We start from the raw sequence: 27685 nt of genomic DNA on the forward strand, positions 1-27685 counted from the left end.
CTTAATAACATTTTTAAAAAAAGGTATACTTACCTATACTTACGATGTAATGCCATGCGTTGTAATAGCATCTGCTATGTAATGCCATGCGTTGTAATGGCATCCGATGTAATGGATCCTGCGTTGTAAAATCTGCGTTGTAACGGAATGCGATGTAAAAGAACGCGTTGTACTAACACCAATCCGTATCTGACACTGGCTGCTGAATGATGGTCACAGGAAGTCAACTGCCAAGTGACAGTTGAGCTGCAGTTGGCTCGTGTCCTTGAGCACAACAGAAAAAAGGTTGTTGAAGGCGGCTTCTTTTTGAAGACTGCTTCTGATGTACTGGTTTTGAAGACTGCTTCTGATGTACTGGGAAGATGTGACTGTTGGAAGCTCCATTGAAAACAAATAAAAGAAAAGCAACTCCTGCTGCCGGCCCAGTTTCATGCTCCTTCCACTGCAAACAATAAGTGAACTGATGGTATGCACACCGGCATCCGTGGCTCCCCCTCAAATGGTCAGAGTGCCATGGTGACTGGGCCGGACTGGCCATAGCGGGCACCGGGCAATCCCCCGGTGCGCCGCACGGATGGGTGCCGGTTCTGGGCCCCTGGCGTCCGTTTTTGTTACAGGGCCATTTTTGCAGCCAGCCCCGGCGGCACCTCCAAACCCCCGAGTGGGGAGGGGGGCTGGCCGAGCACTTTGCCGGGGCCGGTTTTGGTTACCAGTCCGGCCCTGCATGTTGAGAGCTGTGGAAGGCAGGAGTAACGCCAAGCACACTCCTGGGGTTTGAAACAGACCCTCATTACACTGGTGTTATAGACGCAGAGAGTCAGCACTGCTGTGTCACTTGTTAGGGGTCTTCTTTATTACGGCCGGCTCAGTACCAGGCAGTGGGTAAGTATCTCATGATAATGCCTAGCCATGGAGTAGCTAATGCTATATCAGCATCCAGGATGTATTTGTGAGATTGGCTCTAAAAATCAAAATGTCTATCCATACTTTTATTTCCAATCTGCTTGTTAGGTTCAGTGCCTGTAGGGAGCACGGAAATGAAGCAGACGTGGACACTAGGCATGCATGTGTGCATGTGTTGGGTCAATTTAGAAGGATAAGTGCCAATGGCCTTAGTGCCCACATACTGGCAGATGATAAGAGATGTATATTTCCCCATCTCATTGTTATGCACATTTGCGAGTAGCCAACAATTGCGAGGCAGGATATTAAAACAGATAACAGCTTCAGAAATATTAAGCAGAAATAAGACTTCCAATCAGGATTTAGACTTCACTGCAGCACTGAAAGAATCAAGCTCCACGTGGTAAATGATGCCCTCCCCACCCATTTAAAAAATACCCATGCCTCCTAGATGTCTCCTCAGTCTGAAACAGTTTACCATCCAGAATTGATCCATTCCCTGAAAACACACATGGGCTTTCAGGGACTGTCCTGCAACAAGGCACATCCTGTCTCAACAATGAACAGCAAATCATGCAAATTGGATCCAGAAGATCTCAAACTCTCCCCGTCTCTTGCAGAGTACCTCTGGGCTCTATCCTCTCACCCATCAGATTTGATCTCTATATGCTACCCCTTGGATCAATTCTTGCAGATGACAACCTCAAGATCGACCAGTAACATAATAAGACCCATATTTGCCTTAAAATCTCCTCCCCCAACAACATACAAAGACTCAAATTCTAACTTGAACTCATCCAGTCAAGGATGTCAACCAACTTACTGATGCTCAATCTGATTAATATTGAATTGCTCCCATTTGCCAACAGCACCAAACAGTCTGAGATTCAAACTTGACTTTCCAACTTAAGCTTAACATGCTTTTCACCTCAATGACTGGTCAGGCCGGATCTTTCAGATTCGCCCTAACCACCGATCCCTCATCCAAAGAACACACTGCCAGGAAGATTAAGATGGCATGGTTCCAACCAGGGGCAGCTCCTCTGTTATGGCAGAGGAGCGTCATCCCACTGAAAAATAAAAGAATAAAAAATTGCATATTTTCTTTTTTTATTACCAGCCGAGGTTAGTGTGGGGTTGGGGCCATCCTGACGAGCATCACATCACAGTAGGGAGGAGTCTTGGGCACTTGTAAGTTTGCATGTCAGTTTGGCTGGCCTTCTTTGGCTTGCCACAAAGAAATGCGTACTTATGTTTCTCCAACCCAGCCCGTTGGAGAAAAGCCACAGGCTCCCTGTGCCTGAGCGAGCATCAAGACTGACCGATGAGTCCAATCACTGTGCTGCTCTCATGCTGATAAATAGTATTACCAGCAAGAAAGCAGCGCCGTGATTGCCCCCTGTGAGCCTCTGCAGCATGACCAGCATCGGGAAAGGAGCACCGGTGCAGGTAAGTGATTTTATTTAATATTTTCCCCTCACCCTCCTCATCCCCCGCTTTCGTGTTGCCTCACAACCCCAAAATTAAAGCGGCTGCCACTGTTTCCAACTCGGCCTCCTGAAGAAAGTGAAACCTTTTCTCCCTAAATACGAATTCAGAATAGCAGTACTGTTAGACTTGGCCCTTTTTGCATGGTCATCCCTGAACTTTTTGCTTTCCTCCTGTCTTTTTTCTGACCTGTTGTTGGCTATTTTATGATTCTGGGCACTTTACCACTGCTGATCAGTGCTAAAGTGCATATTCTCTCCCTACTGTAAATTGATGTATGGATTAGTGATTCCATGATTGGCTTGTTTGATTTACTTGTCAGACCCTAGTACAGTGCACTGAGTGTGCCCAGGGCTTTTAAATCCAAATGTGCCACCCACAGAAGCAGCCTTGTAAAATGTGTCTAAGGCCTGCCATTGCAGAGCCTGCATGCAGTCTGGTATTGTTAGGTTAGACAAGCTTATATAGCGCATGGCTGCCCCAGCAATGGGACGTCCCAGCGCTCGTAGACAGAGCCAGGAGGGAAAGACACAGCAGAAAGGACAGACATGTATATTTGCTTTCAAGAGCAGGCAAGCGCATCTACCTCGCTAGATGGAGGCAAACAGCCAGGGTTTAATCTGTTTACGAAAGGTCCAGTGATCTTGTGTGATGCGTGCCTCAAATGGAATAGAATTCCATAGGGCAGGGGCCAGAGACCTAAAGGAGCGGCCTCCCGCTCTGCTCCTGCGCACCCTGGGGGTGCAGGCCAAATACAGGTCTGCAGAGCGCAATGCTCGTGTGGGAACATAGAAAGTACAAAGTCCCTGCAATATCTGGGGGCCCTGGCCGTGTAAGATCTTATGGGTCAAACAGAGAGTCTTAAACTGAATTCTCTGTTCCATGGGCAGCCAGTGCAGGCGGTGCAGAAGATGGGAGGTGTGACAGAATTTAGGTAGGGCAAAAATGGTGCGGGCAGCCGCATTCGGTGCCCTTTGAAGTCTCTCCGTAACCGTTTTATTAACGCCCAGTAAGAACCCGTTGCAATAGTCAAGATGTGACAGAACCACTGATTGAATAATTACTTGATGGGTGGTGGCCTAGAAAAATCCCACGATGGGTTTGAGTCCACGTAGGCGGCCAAAGCAGGTTCCTTTTACTTTTTTTGCATGGAGCTCGAAAGAGAGGGAGTTGTCCATCAAGACCCCCAGATTCTTGACTACCTCTTTCGGTTGAGGGGGTGGACCCAATGCCACAGGCCACCACTGATGGTCCCATTTGTGGGAATCACGGCCAATCAAAAGCACCTCCGTTTTTGAAGAATTGAGTTGAAGATAGTTGTCAGCCGTCCAATCCGAGATTGCCAGAACATCTTCACGAAATTTTAGCTGGTCAAGCACAGCGTTCTTAGTAAAGGTGACATGCTGACTGATCTAGTGCACCCACTTGCCAGTCCCTAAACCTTCCCTTTTCTTCATATCAGACGCCCCTATGGTAGGCCCAAGGGCAGGGTGCATTGTAAGTATAAGGTAGGACATGCCCTGGTGTGTGTGGCATGTCCTAATAGTGAATTACAGCCATTTTTGTTTTCCACTATTGCAAGGCTACCTGTTCTCCATAGGTCAGAATCGGCAGTTAGATTATTACATTCTTATAATACTAACTGACTCAGAGAACATGGTATAAATTCGAGTTTAGTATGCCTGAACTCAGAATGATAAAAACATCTTTTAGTGAAGTTGGTTTTAACATTCTGTGTTTGAAAATACCACTTTTAGAAAGTAGGTATTTTCTTGTCTAACTATCCTAAGCCTTCCTCTGCTAGGTTGTGTATTCCTTGTCTGGAGTTTGAGTGACAGGGCTGGGGGATTCCAGGAGACAGGGTGAGTCCGCCCAATGGTGAATAGAGAGATCTGCATCTAGATGGGAGGGAGGAGTTGCACCTGGAACCTGAATAGGACAGTGCATGCCCCCACAGTGCTGGCTTCACCCCCTGTGGTGCGTCTGATGTCTATGCCCTGCTCAGTGAAAGAAGAGAAGGAATCATGTCAACAAAATGCTCCAGGGCTGTGCTTTCCCTCCACAATGCTGTCTCCACCTCCTGTGGGGCTTCTGATGTTTCTGCCCTGCACTGTGAAAGGAAAGAAGGAGTCATGTCAACAGAGTGCTCCAGAACTGGTTTGGACTGGGCAAAGGCTCCTTTGCCCTCAGAGGACAAAGGATTTTGGAGTATAAATATTGGGACCCAGATCCCAAGAAATTAGATCACTTTTGGACAAACAAGAAGAAACCTCTGCTGAGGAGAGGAACCTGAAGAAACTGAGGAGAGATTATTCCTAAGCTGGAGTGCTGCTTAGGGGATTGGCCTGCAGTGGTTGCCTTACTGCCAAAGAGAGGAGAAATAACTTTGTGTGCTTTACTTTCAACTTGTGAAGGATCTCCAAGGGCCTGGAAAAGAGCTTGCCTCCTACTGAAGTCTCAGGGACAACAGACTTCAACCCCCAGCTCCCCAGAGTTCTTTTGGAAGTGCCTGCTGCTGTTTTGGGCCTTCTGAGGGAGTGCGTGTCGCAAGGAGCTGGAAGCGCGACTCAACGAGGAAGAAGCGTGTCACCGTCGCTGCTGCTCCCATCGCACTTCTGAACAAGGGTGTTGCTGTTGGCATTGTCGCACTGCACGGCATCAAGAGAAGCGTCTCGCAACGAAGAGGAAGCGTGTCACCGTCGCTGCTGCCTGCCGTCGCACGTCTGAACAAGAGTGTCGCCGCTGGAGTTGTCGCACTGCACCGCATCGCGAGAAGAGTCTCGCAATGCAGAAGAAGCGTGTCACCATCGCTGTTGCTGCTATCGCACTTCTGAACAAGGGTGTCGCCGCTGGAACTGTCGCATTGCACCGCTTCAAGGAAAACGCCTCGCATCCCCGAGAAGCGCACAGCTGTAGGACCTGCTGCAGTCACATTTCTGAACAAGGATGTCGCCGCTGTAGTTGTCGCATCGTGCGGAAGCTTCACGTAAACGTGGGAGAAGAGTGTTGCAGCTGAAGCTGTTGCCGTCGCACTTCTGAACAAGGGTGTTGCCGCTACAGTCCACGCATCGAACCGAGAACTTCTTGCATCCCCGGAGAAGCGTGCTGCATCTGGAAGATCTTCACATCTTTATTTCATTGCACCGGAACTTTGCTGCATTTCCCTCACTGCGACATTGCTTGTCGTGGAAGCGCAACGCATCGTAAGGTACATTGACGCAAAGCGTCGCATTTTAAGAACTGAACTGAACTAAGCTAAAGCTACCATCTTAAAGTAAAAGTATTGTGTATTTTTTTCATTTATGGTCTTGTGGTAAATCTATATAAAGTATACTTATTTTTTATATAAAACCTTTTGTGGTGTCCATCTGTAGTGTTGTCACTGGGTTACTGTATGTGATCACAAATGCTTTACACACTGCCTCTGAGATAAGCCTGTCTGCTCGTGCCAAGCTACCAAGGGGGTGAGCAGGGGTTATTTAGAAGTGTAATCCCCTTATCCTGACTAGTGTCAAGGGTCCCTATTTGTCACAAGTACCTACCTGTGCCAACTAGAGACCCCCAAATCTAACAAGTACAAACCCTAGTCCTTTGCCACCCAGGTGGAGGTAAAGACTTGTTCAAGGGTCTTTCAGATACCATGCTTGCTCCCATAAACAGCTGTGGCATGCTTCATAAAGAGTCTGAAGAAATTCAATTGTATCACATGACACTAAAGGATCTACTATGGCTTCTCTTGCAAGCTCGGATCATTGTCAAAACCAATTCATACAGGGCACTATCCAAAGAGCCCAGGCTTACTAGCAAGTAAGCTAACCATGTTTGAAGTGCAGCATTAGACTAGGGGTACCGACAGTGCCAGACAGGAAACACACAATACTGCAAGAAGAAAGAAAAAAGGTCCTTTTCTAGTCACACACCCAGGATGTGGCACAGCATCCCTTCAACATCAGAACGGCACAAACTCTTACATACTTCAGTAAAAATCTAAAAACGTGTCTCTTGAAAGGCTGCTGCCTCCAACATCACCACCTTGTCACCCTTCCCCTCATTGCATTCTCCCCAGCCCCCGAGGCTTGCTTCCTGCACATCATTGTGTTGCTGTCCAGCTAAAGTTGTGCTATACAACACACACATACAGACATGGTCTGCATAGAGATATATTTTATCAAATTGAAGTGCAAAATGTACTCGCTGTATTTTTGTTCTCGACTCATTTGTAGCATGGTGTGCCTTTAAGTCCAACAGCATGCTCGCAATGTTTAGTATATAAACATACATTTATCATAAATAATTATGAGAAACGACTGAACACAGTTCTTTGGATAAGGTCCTCCGAGCATGAACTTTCCCAGCCTTCAGCCATGAAGAAACATCTGCAGCGTGTAACCTACTCGTCATCAGGTATTAGCGTAATATAAAAATAACACACAGCTGCAGACACATTCCGTTACCAAGGAGTCTCTGAAACAAAAACGGAGGGTTGAGTCTGGCACGCTTTAGCTTCCAGAAATGGCTGACTTAGTTGAATTATTTTCAGTGTGGAGTTTCTCCATTGATACTATATTTCCTTTAAATACAGCAATTTTCGTTTATATTTCTGTTGGTTGAAAGGAGTGAATGAGTGAGCAGTGAGGGGGTTTGTGGGGCTGTACAAAGCACTAGACAGAAATGATACATGTGAGTCAGGCAAAATTAATCACCCAGCTGTACCGGTTTAGGAGACTGTAATCTGTGTGTATAGGGTTTGGCCCCATGGTCAAACACCAAGTAAATATATTGGTTATGGTTTGCCCAATATTACCTTCCAGTACTTATTCCTTACCCTAGTACTTACTCGTTGATTTATCTATCTTGACCTAGGGAGACAGACTTTCTTTAAAATATATCCTTCCTTGCCTTCTAACCTTCACCTGTGACACACCCCTTAATTGAGGTATAATGGTTGGTTGAGGAAGTAGAACTAAGAGTAATGGAAATGTTTGTAGTTCCTCGGAGGCGATAACATGTAGGAAACCGGATTGCCTAAGATTTCTTCACCTTCCACACAATTGACAGCTAGTTAACATCTGCTCCAGGTGTGATCTGTCTGTTTATGCTTTGTCCCTCTACCTGTCTCCTGAGTAAGGACTCCCCCAACTTTTTAGGTGTCAGCTTAAATGCTTGTGCCACAACTGCCCCTTCTTCAGTTGTACAGGACCTTGATTCTGAACTCTGTTTTTAATTCTGTGCAAATATATTTAATTACTAAGGGAAACAGCAAAAACACAATGAAAAGTCAATGCAAGTGACATAGAAAAGGTGGCAAAAGAGTGTGGAAAATTGGACAGCCAATGACGTCAGCTTCCAGAGGCTTGAAAAAGTGACATCATACATTCTGCCTGAAAAGAACATATTTCAAACCTTAACTAATAGGGATGCTTCCAAACAGGGGTGATGGCCTTGGGATTTGACTTTACAACCTGCTCTCTGATTGATGTTGGTAGTTGATGGCACAGACCGTTACTGTCATAGACCATTAGACTTGGCTGCCTGTTAGTCACAGCATTACAAGGAGTCTTCCACTATCGACCACCTATGTAAACGAGGTTCTATAAATTATTGTACATTCCTTCCTGTGAAAACCTATTGGGAAATTGTATTAGCTACAACCTCATCAAGCTCCATAATGCACAATCAGGTAATTTTGTTGAGATAAATCAAGTGGGTTAAGCTTCAGACTTGGGAGCCAATGTAAACTTCAAAGATTCTCACTTTGTGCAATAATGTGATATAAAATACATATTTACTTGAAACCAGGCTCCCAAAGACAAGGTTTAAGGGCTTGCTGTTTCATCATATCTGTTAGAGAATGACCCCAAAACTTGAGTCCTTTTAGTAGGTCTGTTTGAAATTTGCACAATTTGCTTTTGTGTAATTAAGTGAAATTTTTGAAACAATTACTCAAAAAAAATGATGTGCAATTATGCAGAATGCAAATTTGCATTAGGTGCTGTGTTTTATCATTAAATGTTTCTTCACGTCCCCTTTGTACACAAGGATTAATTTTACGCAATGGGAAGAAATCAAAATCAACATAAATAGCAGGCGCTCACTTTCTGTAGCTTACACGGCTCCTGAGTTATCAAACAGCGCATTTGGGTTAATTCATAATACAAACAGCACACAATTATATGATGTGGCATACTAGCATAATTTCAGGAATTTTGTATAACAAGACTAATACAAAATTCCAGAAATTACACTAACTATGCAAGCGTAACACAAATTTCGCCCTCGCCTACTTTTTGGGTCATTGAAAGAGAGTCCATAAAAGACTGACTGAGAGACATTTACAGAGTTCCCTAAGTTCTAAAATAGAATGATGTTGGATGCCAACAATGTAAATCCCTTTAGTGATCTTTGAGTAAGCTATATTTTTCTTTACAAAACTTTAAAGAACTTGTGCTACCATAAATCATAACCATAAATAGATTAACTATTACTGTCCGCTTAGGTTTATGCAAGTAGTAGTATTTCACGATAATCTTGCAGTTGCATTACGTAGATTGTATTTGCTGGTGTTCAACAAGTGTTGATCATAATCATACGTGTTTATCTTGTTTGCCCCACTGCAGATTCCAAAGGATTTCAACATCCGATTGAACACTTCATCCATTGGAACGCTGATCCCTCAGGAAAGTGGTGGTATTGATGGGGGGAGGGGACAAACAATTTGGCAGCAATATACAGGGACAGTAAGAAGTAAATTAATTAGTACAGTGTCTACAATAAATGATCATCACATTCCAGTCTTGTGGGATCAGTTTCTACGGTGATCTGGTTGATTACTTATTGTTATGGTTCAGATCCATACAGCTTTTATTGTTTTTTTATGTCTTACTTTCAGCCTACATATGACTTTCTTCAGAAATTTGCAGGTGTAAGACACTCTTATTCGCGGAAGATAATTTTTGATTCTGACTCTGTCTTCCTCACAGAGATACTTTAGGTTGATCCTGTGTACTATGAACAGTTTGTACACCCTCAAGAATTTTCCAGCTGGTTCTGTGTCACTCCATGATAAATATTTAGCAAATTGCTACATATATCGGAACCCTTTGTGATATCTTGACACTGGCCTAGGTAGTCATAAGGTATGGAACGCAGAAACATATTATGACCTTCGATACAAATGGCCTTTTCAAATCCCTGTTGTCTACCCGGCCCAGAATTACCATTAACAGAAACCTTGTAATTCTGGGTGCCACCCAGAAATATGTGGTTCTGCATGCTTTTTCCCTGTTGTTTCACATACAGCTTTTGCCTGCTTCCAGGAGCAGGAATATCCATGTGAAAAACCAAGAAATAGAATTCCGTTCAACTCAGTAAGTCCCTGAATTTATGGGCGACTCATAATGAGGACCCTTGTTGTCGGTCTGCATTCCAAGCCTTCCTGACTGCATTGAAAGGGCGATGTAGAAGTAGCCTAGAAGCAGGGGAAATGGCTATGAGTGTCTTCATTTGTGGATAGTGAAGTTCAAGGAATAGGTGCTTATGCTATTGGCATTAAAAGCTCTTAATTGCCCTTCCCCCTTTTTATGGACCCTGTTAGACTTGGCATCTTTTGGCATGTTTCCCCTGAGTTTTTGCTTTCTGACCTCCCAGTTTTGACTCTGTTTTTGCTGGCGTAGTGTTTCTGCGCACTTGTCTCACTGCTGAACAGTGGTAAAGTGCAAGTGCAGTAAATTGTGTTATGGATTGGTGTTTCCATGCTTGAATAGTTGATTTACTTGCTAGTCCCCAGTAAAGTGCACTGAGTGTGCCAGGGCCTGTGAATCAAATGCCTGCAGCACTGATTGTGCCACCCATGTGAGTAGCCCTGAAAAGGTAACTCAGACCCGCCATTGCGGAGTCTGTGCGCAGTTTGTAACTGCCATGCCGACTTGGCCAGTGCACACACTTGCCAGTCCCTCACCTTCCCTTTTCTTACATGTCAGCCATCCCTTATGTAGGCTCAAGGTACCCCTGTGTGTCGGGTGCAGTGTATGTGAAAGGTAGGGCATGCCCTGGTGTGTGTGGCATGTCCTGATAGCGAATTACGGCCAATTTCGTTTTCTGCAATTGCAAGTCTACCTGTTCCCCATAGGAAAGAATAGGGAGTTTGCTTATAACATCTTATAAACATAACTGGCCTGGGGAATTAGGGAGGAAAATACATTTCTGTATGCCTTAACTCAGAATCTAAAGATGCATATTTTAGTGAAGGTGATTTTTACATTCTGTGTTTCAAAATACCACTTAAAAAGTAGGTATTTTCTTGCTCAGTCATCCAGTGTGTCTCTGCTGGAATGTGGATTGCCTGTCTAGGTTTTGTATGATAGAAGTCTGGGGAGCAGGAGTGGCTCCAGATAGTCCAGGGGGTCATGAAAGGGCTGAATAGACCTGGGTTGCAATTGGGGAAGGGGAGGAGATGTCCTTGCACCTCAAAGGGCCTGGTCTGCCTCTGACTATGCCGTCTCTACCTTCTGCCTGAAAAGCACACCGGAGAATGCAGAACTGGTTCTGGCTGGGCACAGACACTCTCTGCCTAAGAGATCAAAGGATTTTGGGATATATATATATTGGCCCCAGACCCCTGGACTTTAGAACTCTTTTGGACAAAGAAGACTGCCAAGAAGAAGAGCTGGAGAAGCTGTGAGGAGCAACTAACTTGTTGATGTGTGCTTTGCTGTGTTGGCCTGCAGTGGCTGCTTCTGTCTTGGATAGTGAAAGGACTAGAATGAACTTTCTGTAATTTATGTTTGTGAGTTTCTCCAAGAGCTTGAGGTAGAGCTTGCCCCCTGTTCAAGAAGTCTCTGGAACAGCAAAGCTTTCAAGCTCTTCTGCCCCCAGGACTGGGGCTGTGTGTTTTGTGCTGCAACAGAAGAAAAAGAAACCCAACACCATCTACGACGCCTCTGCCAACTCCGTGTCTTAAAGGCACCGCAGAGGGCACCGCCACAATGCCACACTGCGACCCTGGTCTCACCGACGATGCCTGCTGATGCCGCCACCAAGCCGCTGCTCGCACTGTGACCTGTGAGCCCCGCACTCCGCACAGCCTCGCTTCACGATGATGCCTTTGTATCCCTGACGCCGAAGCTCCATGCCAAAATTGATGCAGCTGCTTGCACCGTGGTTCGAGGTCACCACTCGTAAAGTTACACGATGCACCGCTCTCATCCCACACCGCAGCCTTGGTCTACCTACTCCGGCGCCATCAACTCCAGTTCGTCAGCTGACGACAGCGCTTCAGCAAAGACGATGCCGCTGCTTGCACCGTGACCTGCCAGCACCACGACGAGCAATGTATTCAATTCGCACCGCGACCCTGGTCTCACAGATGATGCCATCTGATGCCGCCACTGAGCCGCTGCTCGCACCGCAACCTGAGGGCACCAAACGCCCCACTGCTGCACTTCGACCCGCAGCACCCAATGCCTGCTGACTCCAGTGCTCCTGACTTCAACAGAGAGGAGTTCAATCTGCAACGCTTGTAACAATGAGAGGTCACAGACGCCCTGCATTTCTAAAAGGTACTGTTTGCGGGCCTTCCCGACACCGTAGCTGGCCTGCGACACCGCAGAGAGTCAGAAGTGTTGGGTTTGTTTGCTCACTACGCCGTCATATCCCCGGACGGAGCTATTGACATCAAGGAACTCCTTTTCAAGCATATTTTGATCACTGAAGATTTTTAAGAACTGTATTGTGGATTTTTATTGTTTTTGTTTTTGTCTTAAGTATATAAAAATATTGGATATTTTTTCTAAACTGGTTTGGTGTCCTTTTGTAGTGCTTTCACTTTATTACTGTTGGTTATGTGCAAATGCTTTACGCACTGTCTCTAAGATAAGCCTGACTGCTCGTGCCAAGCTACCAAGGGGGTGAGCAGGGGTTATTTTAGGAGTGTAACTCCCTTATTTTGATTAGAGTGGTGGTTTCTGCCTGGCTTTGGCCCATGCCCTAGCCTACCAAACATCCCATTTCTAACACACCCTAAATTTTAATCTAGCACCGAATTGGAACATGGTAAGTAAATTGCAGACCCGAACAATGTCGAGAAGCCGAATACTTACAAAGTAATCCCGTCCATCTGACATACCTTCGTAAAAAATAGTTTTCCCAATATTTTCATTTTTGATTCGTGTTTTAGGATCATTAGAGAAGTTATTTAGCTTGGGTAGACATTACAGATCTGGGCCGAATTTTCCTGAATGACATTTTTAATAATGGCAGATGTGTTGCAGTGATTATGTAATATTTAAGGAACCATGAGACATATATTCTTCATTTTGGTGTCAAAACATAGGGTCTCATTTATGAGAAATGACGCATCACTGCGTGAAAGCAGCGATGCGTCACTTCTCAGTGCGCACTCCTTGCGACATTCCTGATGCGTCATATTTAATGTATGACGCATCATGTCGCAAGGAGTTACAGATACGTCAGTATTTCTGACGTATCTGTAAGCGCAAAAGTGACGCATTGCTGCAGTGTTTCTCAAAAGTGACTCAACTCCAGCAATGCGTCCTTTCACATGGGGCAAGCCCCATGTGAAAGGGCCTGCGTCAGTCTTACGCCTGCTGTGAGGCAAGCGCAAGATTTTGACGCAACGGCGTCCTAAGAGTGGCGCAGTGTAATCTCATAGATTTCACTGCTTCACTTCTACAACCCTTCCTTGCGTCAATACGCCCCCCTTGCATACATTATACCTGGCGCAGGTATAATGTGGCGTAGGGGTTTACAAAGTGACACATCTACCTAGATGTGTCACTTTGTAAATATGGCGCAACAAGGCACATTTTTTACGCCACTGGTGCGTCACAAAAAGTGACGCACCAGCAGCGTAAAAGTGACGCACAGCCTCATAAATGAGGCCCATAGGTTTTAGGGGTCAAGTGGTCTTATGGAGACCGAAAATAATTAACTCCTCAGAGCAACCGTCTGCCATTTTCCAAAATGGCAACTATAATAGAGGAAGAAAGACATATATAGAAATGATGCAAATAATAATGATTTTTAATCCTTTTACTTATATACCAAACAATGTTGATGATTTGAATATGAAAACACAATATTATTTATCACTCCTGTGTTAAACATATTTTCATGGTTCACTTTATTAATTTATTTCAGCAATTGCTTGTGGTATATTTGCACAATGTTGAACATTTAAGAATAGCATATGTAGAGGGAGATCTTTTTGTAGCACAGGTTTTGCAAGCACACGTACTTGTCAGTTCTGTGGATAGAGGCTTCAGAAATTCCGTAGGTTTTAGCACTTCATCAATATCTTTCCAACCAAATTCACACAGATATTTCTCTACATATGCATGATCCAAAACATTTACACATATACTGATCAAGTGGACTGCTCTTTTAATGTGTCCATGCACAGAATATGACATTGGTGGAAGGTCACTTAGCGGTACTGATCTCTTGAACTCACTGTACTGAAGATCGTCAAATGTGTGTCAGTCAGAACTCATTTTAAGTACAAGGTATTTTTCTACATCTTTGAAGTCACATGCTTCTTCTGTCCCAGCAAATACTTTTAGAATCTTCACAAGTTCAGCAGTTAAAGCTCCAAGCTTTGTTCCAATTTTGCTCATAGTCTCGTCACCCCTAAGAATATGTGCCTTGATAAGAAAACTGGGCGTCTCTGGGTCAAGATTCTTCTACAGAATATGAAGCGGGTTTAAGTGAAGTTTCTTGCCTGATCCATAACGTATCCATAACTCTGACAATTCTTGACTTATGAACATTGCAACAAATCTAAGTAGCACAATAATAACATCTGTGTCATTTCACAGTACAATAAATAGATTGGAACCATTCCAAACAACCCACTCAACATGTGGCACATCACGAAGGCCAGCTTCCTCCAATTTACTGTTAAGTTCTTAAACAATATAGCCCATATCTGTTGAATATATTTCTGCAGGCACCAACTCCTCATTCTGAATCATTCAACTTGCAATCATTGGAAATTCAGTGTTCAAAGAAGCATCAGCAATGTTCTGGCCAGTTAACATCTCCAAGTTAATCTTGTTTGATGTTAAAAAAGAAAAAAATTCTACGAAAAGTAACTTGCCCAAAATACCTACAGATTCTACAACTCATTCCCTTGGAATCGGACAGGGCTAACTCAGTGGTTTGAACCCTCCCTTGGAGAATTACTGGATTTTTTGTAGCACTTGTATAGTTAAAAGCTGATGCGGGGTCGGTGGGACTAGGAGGGAGGTCGGTGTAGGGGCGGGTAGAAGGTGGGGGATGGTGTTTACTTTTCTCTTTGCTCATTTTCTGAAAAGGCGGTGGTCATAGCACAGGCGGGCTGCCACTTTGGTTCATAGCATTTCGCTGGGTCGTCCTCCGCGATGTAGGCCCAGACGCTGTGTCGTTGCACTGTGTTTACGTCCTGCCGGCAAGTTGATGTAGGCAGCTGGGCTGAGTACCATATTTCCTTTCCGCATAATAAAAATTGATTGACTCTAAAATTGTCTTAACTTTTTATTAAGGACAAAATTAGACATGATAGACATCATACAATCAATCAATCTGGGAATTGTAAGCACGCTACTCACCTGTGAGGGTCTTAAGGTGCTGAGGGGGGGGGTCAACAGATCTGTTTAGCCGAAAAGCCAAGGCTTGAGGGTCTTCCTGAAGGTGTTGAGGATGGTGCACATCTGATGTCTGCGAGTAGCTCGTTCCAGGTCTTGCCTGCAATGTGAGAGAAGGATCTTCCGCCTGCTCTTGATCTGTAGATGCCAGAGCATACAATAAGGTACATGTGGAGTTACACAATTGGTAAAAGGCGGGCGACAATTCCAAAGTCACATATAGTTACATACACATTCACAGTAAACTTTCTCATGGCAGGTTATCTGGCTCAGTGTCACGTCTGGGCTGTGGGGGAATGCAGAGACCCGCCTCTATAGTTGTTCCATTTACCCGGATATGTGTCCATTTGGTGGGACACCCCCTAGATTCATATACCATCCTTTCTGACACCATGTACCCAACCATGCCTTTCCCCCACTCGTTCAGTGTTGGTGGTTCCTGCGCCCTCCATTTTCGTGCAATGTTCCTTTTAGCTATCATCATTCCAAGTGTTACCCATATTCTCTTTTTAGAACTCAGATCTGTCGGGTTCCAGATATTCAAGAGACCTAATTTGATGTTCCAGTCAGTTTTATACCCCATTACTCGTTCCATACATTGCGTTACTGCGCTCCAATATCTCTGGATGACTGTGCATTCCCAGAGTATATGTATAAAAGTGCTCCCTTGCCCACATCTCCTAAGGCAGTCGGTTTCATTACTGAAACCCATCTTTACCAGCGGGGGTCCCGCTAGGTATATTCTGTGGAGTATCTTTAACTGCACAAGTCTGAGCCTATCAGAAATTGCAGTTTCTCTAAACGAGGCCAGGGCCTCGAGGCATTCCTCGTCATCCAAACCAGCGATGTCTTATTCCCATTTTGTTCAAAGTCAAAGTAGAGGATCAGCCATATTGCTAATTCATTTCTTATATATGAGCAATATAGTTTTTTCTGGGAGACTCCTGTCTAAGACCCTATCTTACAGCGGGAAGGAGTCAGGTGGTGTCTCTCCCTACCGTATCCCCGCAAATAGAGCGTGTCTGATCTGCAGGTACCTGTAATACTCTGTTTTAGCCAAGTCATACTCTAGCTGTAATTGAGTGAAGGGAATCACTCTGCCCCCTTTCCAAAGATGATAAAAAGATCTGTTTTTGACTTTTAAAAAAAGTCAAAATTCACTGAAAAGGCCAAAGTTTAAAGTAACATTATGATTAGGTGACAATATCAATATTTTGAACTAAAAAGAACAGAGAATTCACCAGTTATAGATAGCATAGGTAAGCATAACTTTACTTGCGCCTCCCCCAGGCACTGCTTATGACCATACATATTACATCACTCATGACATGTTCTATGACACAATTTATGATATCACTGATGACATCTCAAATGACGTAACTGATGACATCATCCAAGCTTCTTTTGTACACATTACTTAATAAACTCGTATGGCATTGGAGGTCTGAAATTAAGAACATAATAGCTCAGAATAATATGAAGCATGATTAATGCCATCACAGATACAACTTCTTTAGGTATTGCAAGCATGTTTTATGTGCAGCATTGACCCTATAACATACACTTCATGGGTAGCCGAGTTTACATTACCAATCAACCAAAGATAGATAGGCAACCCCCTCTCTGCATTTGTCAGCACAGGTCTCCATTTGTGACTTGTGAAATAAATCTGTTGTTTGGGATCTCGTTAGCATCTGTCGATCAGTTAGTGGTCCATTGTGTCAATTTTATTCCCTTGGCTCTGCCAAACATCAAGGTGGCGGGGCTTTCACCTGTCGTGGAATGGGGAGTTGACCTGTAAGCTCGAAGGGCTTAACATAAAGCTGACTTGAGGTTGCTTCCTTGTAGCTCAGCATGTTGAACTAATCAATGACTATCATGAGATGATGTCCATTGTTGAGGGGTTTAAAGAAATCAACTGCAATCCTATCCCACACTTGCTTCGAAGATCAGACATAACTTGTGGATGCTGTGTTGTTTTGGGAGAAGAGCAGTTACACATATGACAGGCGTTAAGTTCTCTTTCAATTCTTTCATCAGGGTGAGGAAACCACACTTAGAGGCACATTAGGATTGCGGATTTTCCACATCCTCCGGGCCGGCGGAAGCCACCGCCGACCCGGAGGATGCAGAAAAACCGCAGCGGACCCACCAAAGACCCACCGCCGCATTAGGATGGCTGGTGGGTCCTGGTTTCAGTCCGCAGCTTTTCCGCCGCGTTGGCTTACAACCGCGGCGGAAAAGCCCTAATATGGTGGTGGTGTCTCTCAGACACCGCCAGCCATATTAGGATGCCCAAAAAAATATGCTCTTCCGCGGCGGGTTTTCCACCGTGGAAAAGCATATGGACCTACACTGTGGGGGCCCGTTGCGGGCCCCCTGGGTGAAGGGGGGTGGGGGTACGGTGCCTGACGCTTTCTGCATACAAATGCATTGCATGCATTTTTAACATTGCGCCGCAATGTTAAATATAGAGGATGTGACCGCCATGGTGGCGGTCACATCCTAATTGCACAGGAGGGAACTCCGCAGGCCATGCGGAGGTTCCCTCCTACTCAGTGATCGCGGACGGACTCAAGTCCGTCTGCGATCATAATGGGCCCCTTAGTCTTGGAGAGCTGTCTTAGTGGTGGCAATGCCACGATCACCCTCATATGCTAGGTCTATGACTTGTTGTCTCAGGCTCTTAGGAATTACAATATTCAAACATCGTAATAAAATGTCTTATTGAGTAACAGAAAGTTCCTCTCTCACATTTCTGAACTTTTGATATTCAAAGTCTTCTGTAAAATGTCGAATCTGTATCCCCCAGGATTGCTGTGAAATAATATCCTTCAGGGAAAGCATCTCTTGATTGGTGTTTGTAGCAGCAAGAATTTGTTTGCCGCAGGTGTGCTTGACTTGACAATGAAGTTAATATATACCTCAGCTGCTTAGACGTTGTACTGTGACACTGCAAAGGTACTTGTGAAAAAAAGTCAGCATTATTATGATCTTTCCCTGGCCTATGAACAATAGTGTAGTCATACTCTTGGAGTTGCAACCCCCACCTCTCGATGCAAGATGGCATCTTGGCTTTCAGATTTCCAAATATGGTGAGCAATGCCTGGTGATCAGTGACAAGGGTGATGTGCTTCCCATGTAGAAATACATGAAAGTATTCACAAGCCCACACTACAGCTAGGCTTTCTTTCTCAGGCGGGAATAAGCACATTCTATCTGTGACAGACTCCTGCTCGCATAAGCCACAATGCGACTCAGAGCATTTTCGTGCCGAGTGTGCTGGGCAAAGACTGCACCCAGCCCGACCAGGCTTACATCTACCACAATTTCAGTATGAAGTTTTTGATCAAAATAGGCCATTTTAATTCATTTCAGGAGAGAACAATATTGGATTTTTCACCTCTCCTGTGATTAACAGGGTCTGAATGAGGACATTCCCTGGAGCAAATTAAGCAGATAATACTTCACCTAATCGCAAAGCCTACCCCCGGTTCCTGGTATGGGTCCCAAGAGAAGGCCCATCTCACCCCTCCCACCATCCTATTTTACACTTGTGGTTAGGGCGGGTGCCCTTTATTCACATTCATCCACATTTTTACATTGGTTCCAGAGACTCAGGTTTCCTCTTGCAGCTGGCACACATTAAGTTTCACATTAACAGGCGACTGTAAAAAGACACTGTCCTCTTTTGTTTGGTCTGGTCCCTCTTTTGACTTAAGTACGTTATCTGAATATTTCTATACTGTATACCATCTCCTTAAATGCATTTACATGGCTTGGAGCGGCAGAGTACACACTTGCCCTACATTCTCTCGGTGCTCATGCTCTACCATTGTTAAGGGCTCCTGGTTTCTATAAATCAATATTTTTCTTTTTTTATACCTGGGCGCTTAGGGATTTTAAAACTTTCTGAGTGCTACCTGCACTCATTCCATCATTCACTAAAGCATGTCGGTTTAGTCCGACTACAGCGCCAAGATGGCGGCCGTTTTTTCTTCTATACTTGATTTTTTTTAGGAAGCACTGCCTCTGCTTTTCCACACTATGCCAGACCCACCTCCCCTTCAGCGTGGCCCACATTTCCCACACCTGTGGCTGTACGCTGGCTGCGAAGAATCCCTAATACAGCTCTCTCCTCTCTACGCACTCTACCGAGCGGGTGGAGAGAGGGTAGGTCATCCGGCAATTTCGTCGTTACACAACTGTCTTTAACCCAAGAATGCTCTTCCCACAGGGTCGCTATCTTGGGCACCTGTTTTCCTTAATTCTTTTAGCATGCTTGTGCAAATGCTGATGCCTTCTTTACTTGGTCTTTCTTAACTTTCTCACCTCACTATTGTTTTCTATCCAGGACATTAAAAGTTTTAAAGTACCCTCCACCAGTGATTCGAATGAGCTGGTGAGCCACTCTAGTTAGGTGACTTGTAATTACCATACCAATCTTGGTGGTTGTTGAACCACAACGCTTGCTTGAGTTCTGAGATGTGCCACATGGTTCCCACATACTTTCTTCCTTTCCACAGTGCCTGTCACATTTGTTTTATAGAAACAACCTGACCATCGAATCTCTTGCATGTCTCTTGCATGATACCTCTCTAGAGGCTGCTTTTAATGTTGTGTCTCATAATTGATGCATTTTCATTATAATTTTATGTTTTAGGTTGGGGTGAAAATAGGGTAGCTCAGTGTTAGGGCATTTTGTGGGGGTGGTTTACACTGTATACTAACTATGGAACCAACCACTGTGTAGATAGTTATCCCTTTCATTTGGTCCTGAAGAATTGCCATGTGATCATCCTGACACACGAGGCAAGAAACATGTTAAACCACACATTGTAGTCACCACTGTACATTATCTCAGTCGTGACACACCTTTTATTTTAACTGGGACCAGTGGACTCACTGATGAAAATTGATTTGGAGCACCACTGTGCCCCATTTTAGAATCTCTCTCACAATTCACTCACATTCCCCACTCACGTCTGCACTACAATGCCCGTTACCCACACCACACCTTACGGCTTGGGACTAAAAGATCACAGAGAAAGAGCCCCTCATAGGGTGCCCGTCAGGCATTGCAGTACTGGCCTGACCAGGAGCATTTCCTATGATGAAGCATGACACCCAGCCGGGTGTGTGAGGGCCCTAATTCCCAAAGTGAGAGACACCTTGTCTCCACCCCTGGGAAATTTCGCAATACCAACCAGGCCTCTACCTCTACTTTTCCTCAAGGAACTGCATACTGAAATTGATAGTCTGATTATTCTGGGGCGTGTATGCTGGACTTACAAGCGCCCCAAGACCCCCCTTTTTTATATATCATTTTTTTAATGCTCGATCACATTCATGTGACCAATTTAACAGAGCGTTCCATTTTTTTAAATCTCTCAATGGGGCACTGACTGTGGCAAAGTCATAAATGTACTTGAAACAGTAACTGGCCATGTGGAAGAAAGATCGCAGCATGGTCACATCCTGTGGGAGACAAGTGGATGATAAAGGTTATGCTTTAGTGACATCTGGTGTCATCTCCTTTCCAGAGAAAATATGCCAGAAGAATCTGAGTGTTACTTTGTGAAATTCACAATGTTATGTGTTCAAAGAGAGAACTGAGTCAGTAAGTAAATGGCATACTTGTGTAAGGGCTTTGTCATGTTCCTTTTGAGTTGCACCAAATACCAGTATATCATCACTGTAATTAAAGGCATGTGTTATGCGGTAAATAACAATCCATAAAGAGTTCTGCAGCTGATGACACCCCAAAATGTAGTCTTTTATATCTGAACAAATCAACATGGGTCGAAAAGGTAGTATTCTGCTTGCTGCTTTCTTCTAGTTCGAGTTGATGATACCCCTTACTCAGATCAAGGCGGGAAAAGACTTTTCACCATTCAGCTGTGTAATCATGTATGAAGTATGGGGAACTGGAAGTTGTTTTCTCTTGATTGCCTTGTTAGCATGACACATATCAACACAAATGCACATAGCACCTCCACTGTCCTTTTTTGGCTCTACCACTACGGGTGAAACCCATGGCATTGGACCAGTAGAGCATTCAATGATATCATGCTTCAACAGCATTTCAAGTTCTTTCTCAACAGCTTCCTGTAGATGGAACGCAATTTGCCAATGTAGTTGAGCAAAGGATGATTGTCCTTATTAATTTGAAGTTGCACTTTCATTGTCTTAAGTTTTCCTAGCCCATGGAATAACGACAGGATCTGACTCACTATTTCAGCATGTGCGTTCAGGCTATTATTGATAGAGATCAGCCACATGTCAGCAGCAGTACAGAAACTGAGTAAACATGCACTTGATGAAGTACCTTAAAGAACATGAATTAGCGCTTGTACATTTGTCTCCCTTTGGCACATGGTTGCTGCAAATGATCCTTGAATTTGCAATGGCGTACAGGCAGCTCACTTGTATACCTTTGTCTTGGACGGTGTGAGACGGGGCACTTGAGACAGTTCATTGTATTTTTCTGCTGGCATAATGTCTATCGATCCACCATTGTCGATTAAATGTATGGAAAGCCATTCACCCTTAGTGTGATCTTAGGGCACTGTTCAAATAAATTTGAGTGTTTCACGTGGCGACCTCTCTTGGACTTGGGTTCTTCTCAGCATGCAGCCACACCTACATGTGCACGTTGTTTAGTGGTTGACATCATCATTGCACAGCCATTGTCTTCACTGTCACTCAACAATGACATTCAAGAGCCTTTAGAAGATGACCTTGATGATGATTGAATATGTTTTGTTCTCACTTGCCTCAGTTGACGTCATTGTTAGACCTTGTGGGCATGCCTAGAGTTCTTCTGGAAATTTCTGGCAGTAATTCTCTCTTCTTGATGTAATGCAGTTGGTTTCTCTTTTGATTTACTGCATCATTTCCATACTTGCCTAATGGTGGAGCATTTACCTTCATGTGGGAAGGAGAATCAATATCGGAAACACTACTTCTTTTTCCTCAAAGACATCACTTTATGGCCTTGTCCTTCAGTGTCTGCTCACTTTTTATGTTCAATGCTGATTCGTTCTGGTTTATTCCATCTTCCATATCAGCAGCTTGTCGATCTGCACGTTCCTCTGCTCTCGCAGCCATGAGTACATTCCCCTGACTGAGCGTCTCTCTCAGCATACGTGGTCTGAATGAGTCAGACTTACAACCATCAATGACTCTGAGTGATATGACTTCTTCATCATTGAATTTGAAGTTGCAATGCTGGATGAGAGTATCAAGTCTTTCAACAGACTTACCCTTCATTTCACCAACTTGCTGTCTTGCCTGTACCTTTCACATTTGACATTCGGCATTGGATTCCACTGTATGTCGAAGGCCTCCTTAACTTAACTGTAAGATATTTCATTCATCTCTGCCACCTGCCAAGTTATTTAAGTAATTGATGATCTTTTCATAATCTGCTTCTTCTAGACATCAATCAATGCAGTCAATTTTTCGGCAATATTCTGCTCTTTGGTGGTATCGAATGGAAGTGGTGGTTTCAGGAAGCCGGCAGCATCATAACCAGTGGTGGACCTTACTGATGTTGAGAGCGGGGCTTGCTCCAAAGATGTCTGCTGCCCACTTGGACCTGCGTCTCCTGTAAGCATTGGCTGCATGCCTATATTGGTGTCGTCACTGCCAATCTAATGCTGCATGGACTCTTTTTCATCTTTGGCGGGGAGTGCCGGTTTTGTCTCTTTCATATGGTCATCATCTTTCTCATATTATACTGTAGGGAGTGGTAGAGGGACATTTACCAGGGCCAGACGGGCAAGAGAGGTATTCCAGGATGTGGATACTTCCTCCGGAATCAAATGATTGCTAACTTAAAGTATACCCATGGCTAAAGGCTCAGAATTAGACTCACAAGGGGTCAACCGCTCAGGCGCGGAAAAGGAAGCAATTCCCTTTTGTTAGGTAACCCTCACACATGCTTTTGGTGTCATGCTTCATCATCGGGTTCACTCTGACTCCTAAAGGTCAGGGTGGGCTCGACCATATTTCAGGGAGCGCTTAGGAGAAATAGGCCAGGCAGTCTAGAGATAAAAATCCTACTGCGCTCTCCAGGTATTAACGTCATGCTTAGTTATATACCATCACATTTATTATATCCAGAACCCAGATGAAATCACACCTAACATTGCTAACACAAACGAGGTCTTAATCCAGTCCTCTTTTACTGGCGATTTACGTGTACTCAATGTTGTGTACACGCCTTAAAAATGTCCAACACTATTCATAGCTTCAATCGGGAAGAGAGTACACGCTGATACACACGCTGAATGGTGACTATCTCAACTCTAAGTACGTTTTCACTCTTTCTTTTTCCGCATCACAAAATCCATTCCATCAGCCGTTTAGCTCAAACCCTTGTTATATCACGAGACTTGTTTTACAACCGTGAATACGCATGTCATTGTGGTTTCATCATTGCAAGGCTCGTGTTTAATGCAGGTTCATTTCCTACTAACGTTCATGGCACATGAGTTCAATAAAGCATGTCACTTTTTTATTTCAACTGAATCACTCCACCAGGTTTTACGTTTCACGTCAGTATATCATTGCTTCAGAGAACATTATAACTCGCTTTAATAGCAGCGCCAACACAACGCTCGTCATGTTACGAGGTTTGCTCTAATACTCTGCACAAGTATGCCATCGCGCTTTTCACAGCATATTTGCGATTTACATCGTTCATGTCTACTTTTACCTATGGACATGCACAAACCATATGAGTTTGAAAAAGCATCTTCACTGTTTCAACGTTTACTTTATCAGGTCATCGGACACCACGTTACAATATAGCAATCTTGCATAGATCCCCGCTATATTCAAGACACGTGACAGACCTTTACAAGAGGATCCTTTTTTCACTTTAATACTTCAGAGCACGTTTATCATTTTGAAGAACCAATAGATTTGTTTTCAATCCTGGTCATACCCTCACAATTAATATCGTTATTCTTTTAATACTTGAGCAGATTTCATACACAGATCATTTGTTAGTTTTTGATCTTATTCATTATAAACATAGTTATCGTCCTTGGGACGCGTTATTCAGTAAACACATTCATGAGAATTGTTAATTCTAAATTTAGATTATATTTCTTCACATTGCATGTAAAGCATAATGGTTTCCCCCATGCTTTAATGGCATTTTTTTATTTTAACTTCAGAGTGATCCCTGACGAAGGGCAGCAGCCCGAAATGCACTGGATTTCGGAAAATCAAAATGATAATGATGATGACATCATGAATACAGCATAAAAATTGACTGAATTTAAGTTCATCTAATATAGAAAACCACTGGTTTGAAAAAACCTTGATGACTGTTTTTGAACAAAGTGATAAAAAAACCCTCTAGTGACCTAGAGGTGAAGATTGTGCACCGGGGGATTCAACCCAACCAGGGCTGGACTATTGATTTTGATTCATTATGCTCTTGATCAATGAGCGATACCCTGGTGGCACATCAAATTCAGATGAATGTTCACTTAACGCAATATCAGGAAACAAAGGCTGTGCAGGCGCATTATTACTGAGTTCTCAAGCAGGCTCATGTATAGGCAGGCTATGCTAGGGGCAAATGAGCAATACCCTAGTAGCACATCAAATTCAGATTAATGTTCACTTAACCAAATATCAAGAAACAAAGGCTGTGCACGCGCATTATTACTGAGTTCGCAAGCTGGCTCATGTATAGGCAGGCTATGCTGGGGGCAAATGTACTGCCCATGAAAGTCCCATGTACTTGTAGGTAGAGCTTGTCGTAAAACCTAAAGAAATTCTCCATTAGGCCAATGTGCATGAGTTCCATAATCCACTTGATCGGGGACTCCAAGGGCCATTCTTGTGTGCGCAGTATGTTTTCAATCACCCTTAAACTCTCCTTTTGTGGAATGCTTGTATATAGGGCCTCCATATCCACGCATATCATTGTTTCATTAAGGGGATCATATTCTAGTTCAGGCTGTTCAGTAGGTGTTCAGTAGGTTGTATTGTGTCCCTTAAATATTAAACGAATTTTGTAACCATAGGACAAAGAAACCAATCTGTGTTCCAAAACATATATAATTCCAGAGACAATGGGCCTTCCTAGTAAAATAGTTTTTCCTTTGTGTATCTTAGGAATAGTATAGAAGAGAGGTGTTCCGGGTTCTTCCGTGTTGAGGAAGTCCCTCTCATTTTTTGTAATCCAGTTCCTCTCTAGTGCCTCAGTGGTGATGGTGTGATATGGTGATTTGTAATCATGCCGTTGGGTCCCTCTGTAACGTCTTGTAATGCCTCTCATCCGAGAGGAGGGACATGCATGCAGTCCTGTATGCATTAACTTCCTGTATCACAACAGCTCCACCATTATCAGCCGGTTTAATAACCAGATTGCTTAGTTTACCTAAGGCGTTCAGGGCCTCCCGTTCTTTTCTGCTCAAGTTGTTGTAAGTGTCCCTTTTAGGTTGGAGTGACTCAATCTCCTTTGTAACTGCCTCTTCAAATATAATGACTTCAGGGGGCATAAGGGAAGTGGGTGGGCAGAAGGTTGACTTTTGTTGCAAGGGGGTATACCCTGTATACCCTGTATCCCTCTCCTGATGGGGGTTTCCTTTAAAGAAAGTTTTGACCCGAATCTTTCTGAAAAACTCGCTTATTTTGCTGTGACTAATGATTTATAAACTTCTGGTAGAGAGCTGAACTTCTCGATAATTGTAAGGCAGGAAGACCTCGCAGAGTGCCGCTTCTTCAACAGTTCCAAGTTCCCCTCAAAATTGTCAATTATGGCTGCTATATTCGTTATAGCTGTTGCTATTGCCTGCATGGTGTCCATTTGGATTTCAGGTGTTGGCGTTTGCATGTGAGGGTATTGATTACGGTAGTCAGTGTTGAATTTATTGAGAACACCCAGATTGGGTTCTGAGGTTCGTTATGCCCAGTAGATGGTGATAGATCTGTTCCCCCGAGGGAGTGTTGTCCCCTGACTCAAAAAGGATGAGCTTTGATTGAGAGTAAAGGGCTACATTGCTGACAAACTTTGTGAGAGGGACAGGTCGTGGTAAGGGCTGCTGTCTCTCATCCGGGGGTTGACTTGTATTCCCCTTTCGGGTACTATAGTGCTAATGATATTTTAAGGACTTCGGGTTTTCCTTGCCCTGTCTCCCCCAGGGGAAGGATTTATAACTCACAGTTGCATCAATGCTGATTAAGAAATTCCTGGTTAACAGCAGTACCAATACTAACCCAGGCAGTGTTTTTTAGGTTACTATCAGTGGTCCCATTAAACTAGTTGCGGGACACAGTCAAAATACAAAATTTTTTCATCCTACTCTCAAACATTGCACTAAGAAATCGGAACATACAGTTTTAAATTGTTTATTTTAAAAGTCAAGAGGCTGATATATGTATTGGCAGTAGTGGGAGTACCCTATGCACTCACAAGAAATCAATTAAAGGTTGTCTAACAATCATGAAACAATGTACATAGAAACAAAGCGACAGAATATTTTAGGGATCTCCAGTGGGAGAGTAGTCCGATGGAATCCTTCATTGTGTTAGACAGCCAGCCGACACGTGTTTCATCGCCTATGCGAATCCTCAGGGCTATATGTGGCTGTATCAGAACCAGGAGGTCACTCAGCTGGTGATACTTCCGACCCAGCCGGGCCCGTAACCTTGGTTGAAAATTGTCAGGGAAGTGACATCCACACCCTGTATTCCGTAGCGGAAGATCACATTGATGAGTCACGGAAAAAAATGTAGGTAACGAGTGGAGCAATCATACCAAAAGTTCAGTTCTAAAGATGGTGTCAAGCAGAATCAAAAGCCAGGAGTCGGGTACGAACTCAATCAGTTAAACACGAAAACTGCCGAAAATCTGGCGAGTGCGAGTGCAGAGAAGCCGCGTCAGGTCTGGATGTTACGCTTCTCAGGAATTGCACGATGCTCAAAGGGACCCACCTCCAGGCTTCACTGGGTTCCTGAAAGAAACTAATACAGGACCCCTGAGATACCAGATGAGGGAGAGGATGGTGGAAAGGGATTGCGGGAAGGAATTCTGAAATAACAAGTGTAAGAAAAATGATAAATTTGTGTATGTTTCTAATTCTATAATAACATATAATATATGCATGTATTATACTACTAGCACCTTCAATAAATATCTTGAAAACCTGTATTTCCATAGGTGAATTAGCTTTCTTTATGTGTGATCCTTATATGTATTTTCAGGAAATGTAGAGAGAAGAAAGACTTGACATGAATTTTCATTTTCCACAATGTTCTCTCATAAACAAAAATCAAAAATAGGTCTCGCCTCTGCAAGAGCTATTGGTATTGCCAATATGTTGTATCAATGTTGTGCACCAGAATGACTGCTGTTCAGCATGGCTAAAAGTTAGTGGGGTAAGGAGAGTGATGTGGAGTGGAGTGTCGTAATGTGGCATGGAGTGGCGTACAGTAGAGTTGAGTGGTGTGGAGAGGAGTGAAGTGGAGTATCGTAGAGTAGCGTACAGTGTTGTGGAGTGTCATGGAAGGAGTAGAGTGCTGTAGAGTGGAAGGGTGTATAATTTTGTAGTGTAGAGTGGCGTACAGTATCAGAGTTGAAAAGAGTGGCATAGAGTGTTGTGGAATGGTGTAGAGCACAGTGAAGT

At 43.9% G+C, this 27685-nt stretch overlaps 1 protein-coding gene across 2 annotated transcripts in view; it reads left to right on the plus strand.

The window, feature by feature from the left end:
* The window catches only part of LOC147705789 (bactericidal permeability-increasing protein-like), a 408685-nt gene that overhangs the window by 237563 nt on the left and 143437 nt on the right, over positions 1 to 27685 (plus strand). Inside the window, exon 9 of one of the 2 annotated variants that reach the window (XM_086932244.1) lies at positions 9009 to 9065. The exons of the other annotated variant lie outside the window; for it this stretch is intronic. Coding sequence (XP_086788370.1) covers positions 9009 to 9065 — 57 coding nt within the window. The remainder of the gene's footprint in view (positions 1 to 9008; positions 9066 to 27685) is intronic. 2 annotated transcript variants of the gene reach the window in all.

This window comes from Lissotriton vulgaris, chromosome 7, assembly GCF_964263255.1.
Source record: "Lissotriton vulgaris chromosome 7, aLisVul1.2, whole genome shotgun sequence".
Lineage (NCBI taxonomy): Eukaryota > Metazoa > Chordata > Amphibia > Caudata > Salamandridae > Lissotriton > Lissotriton vulgaris.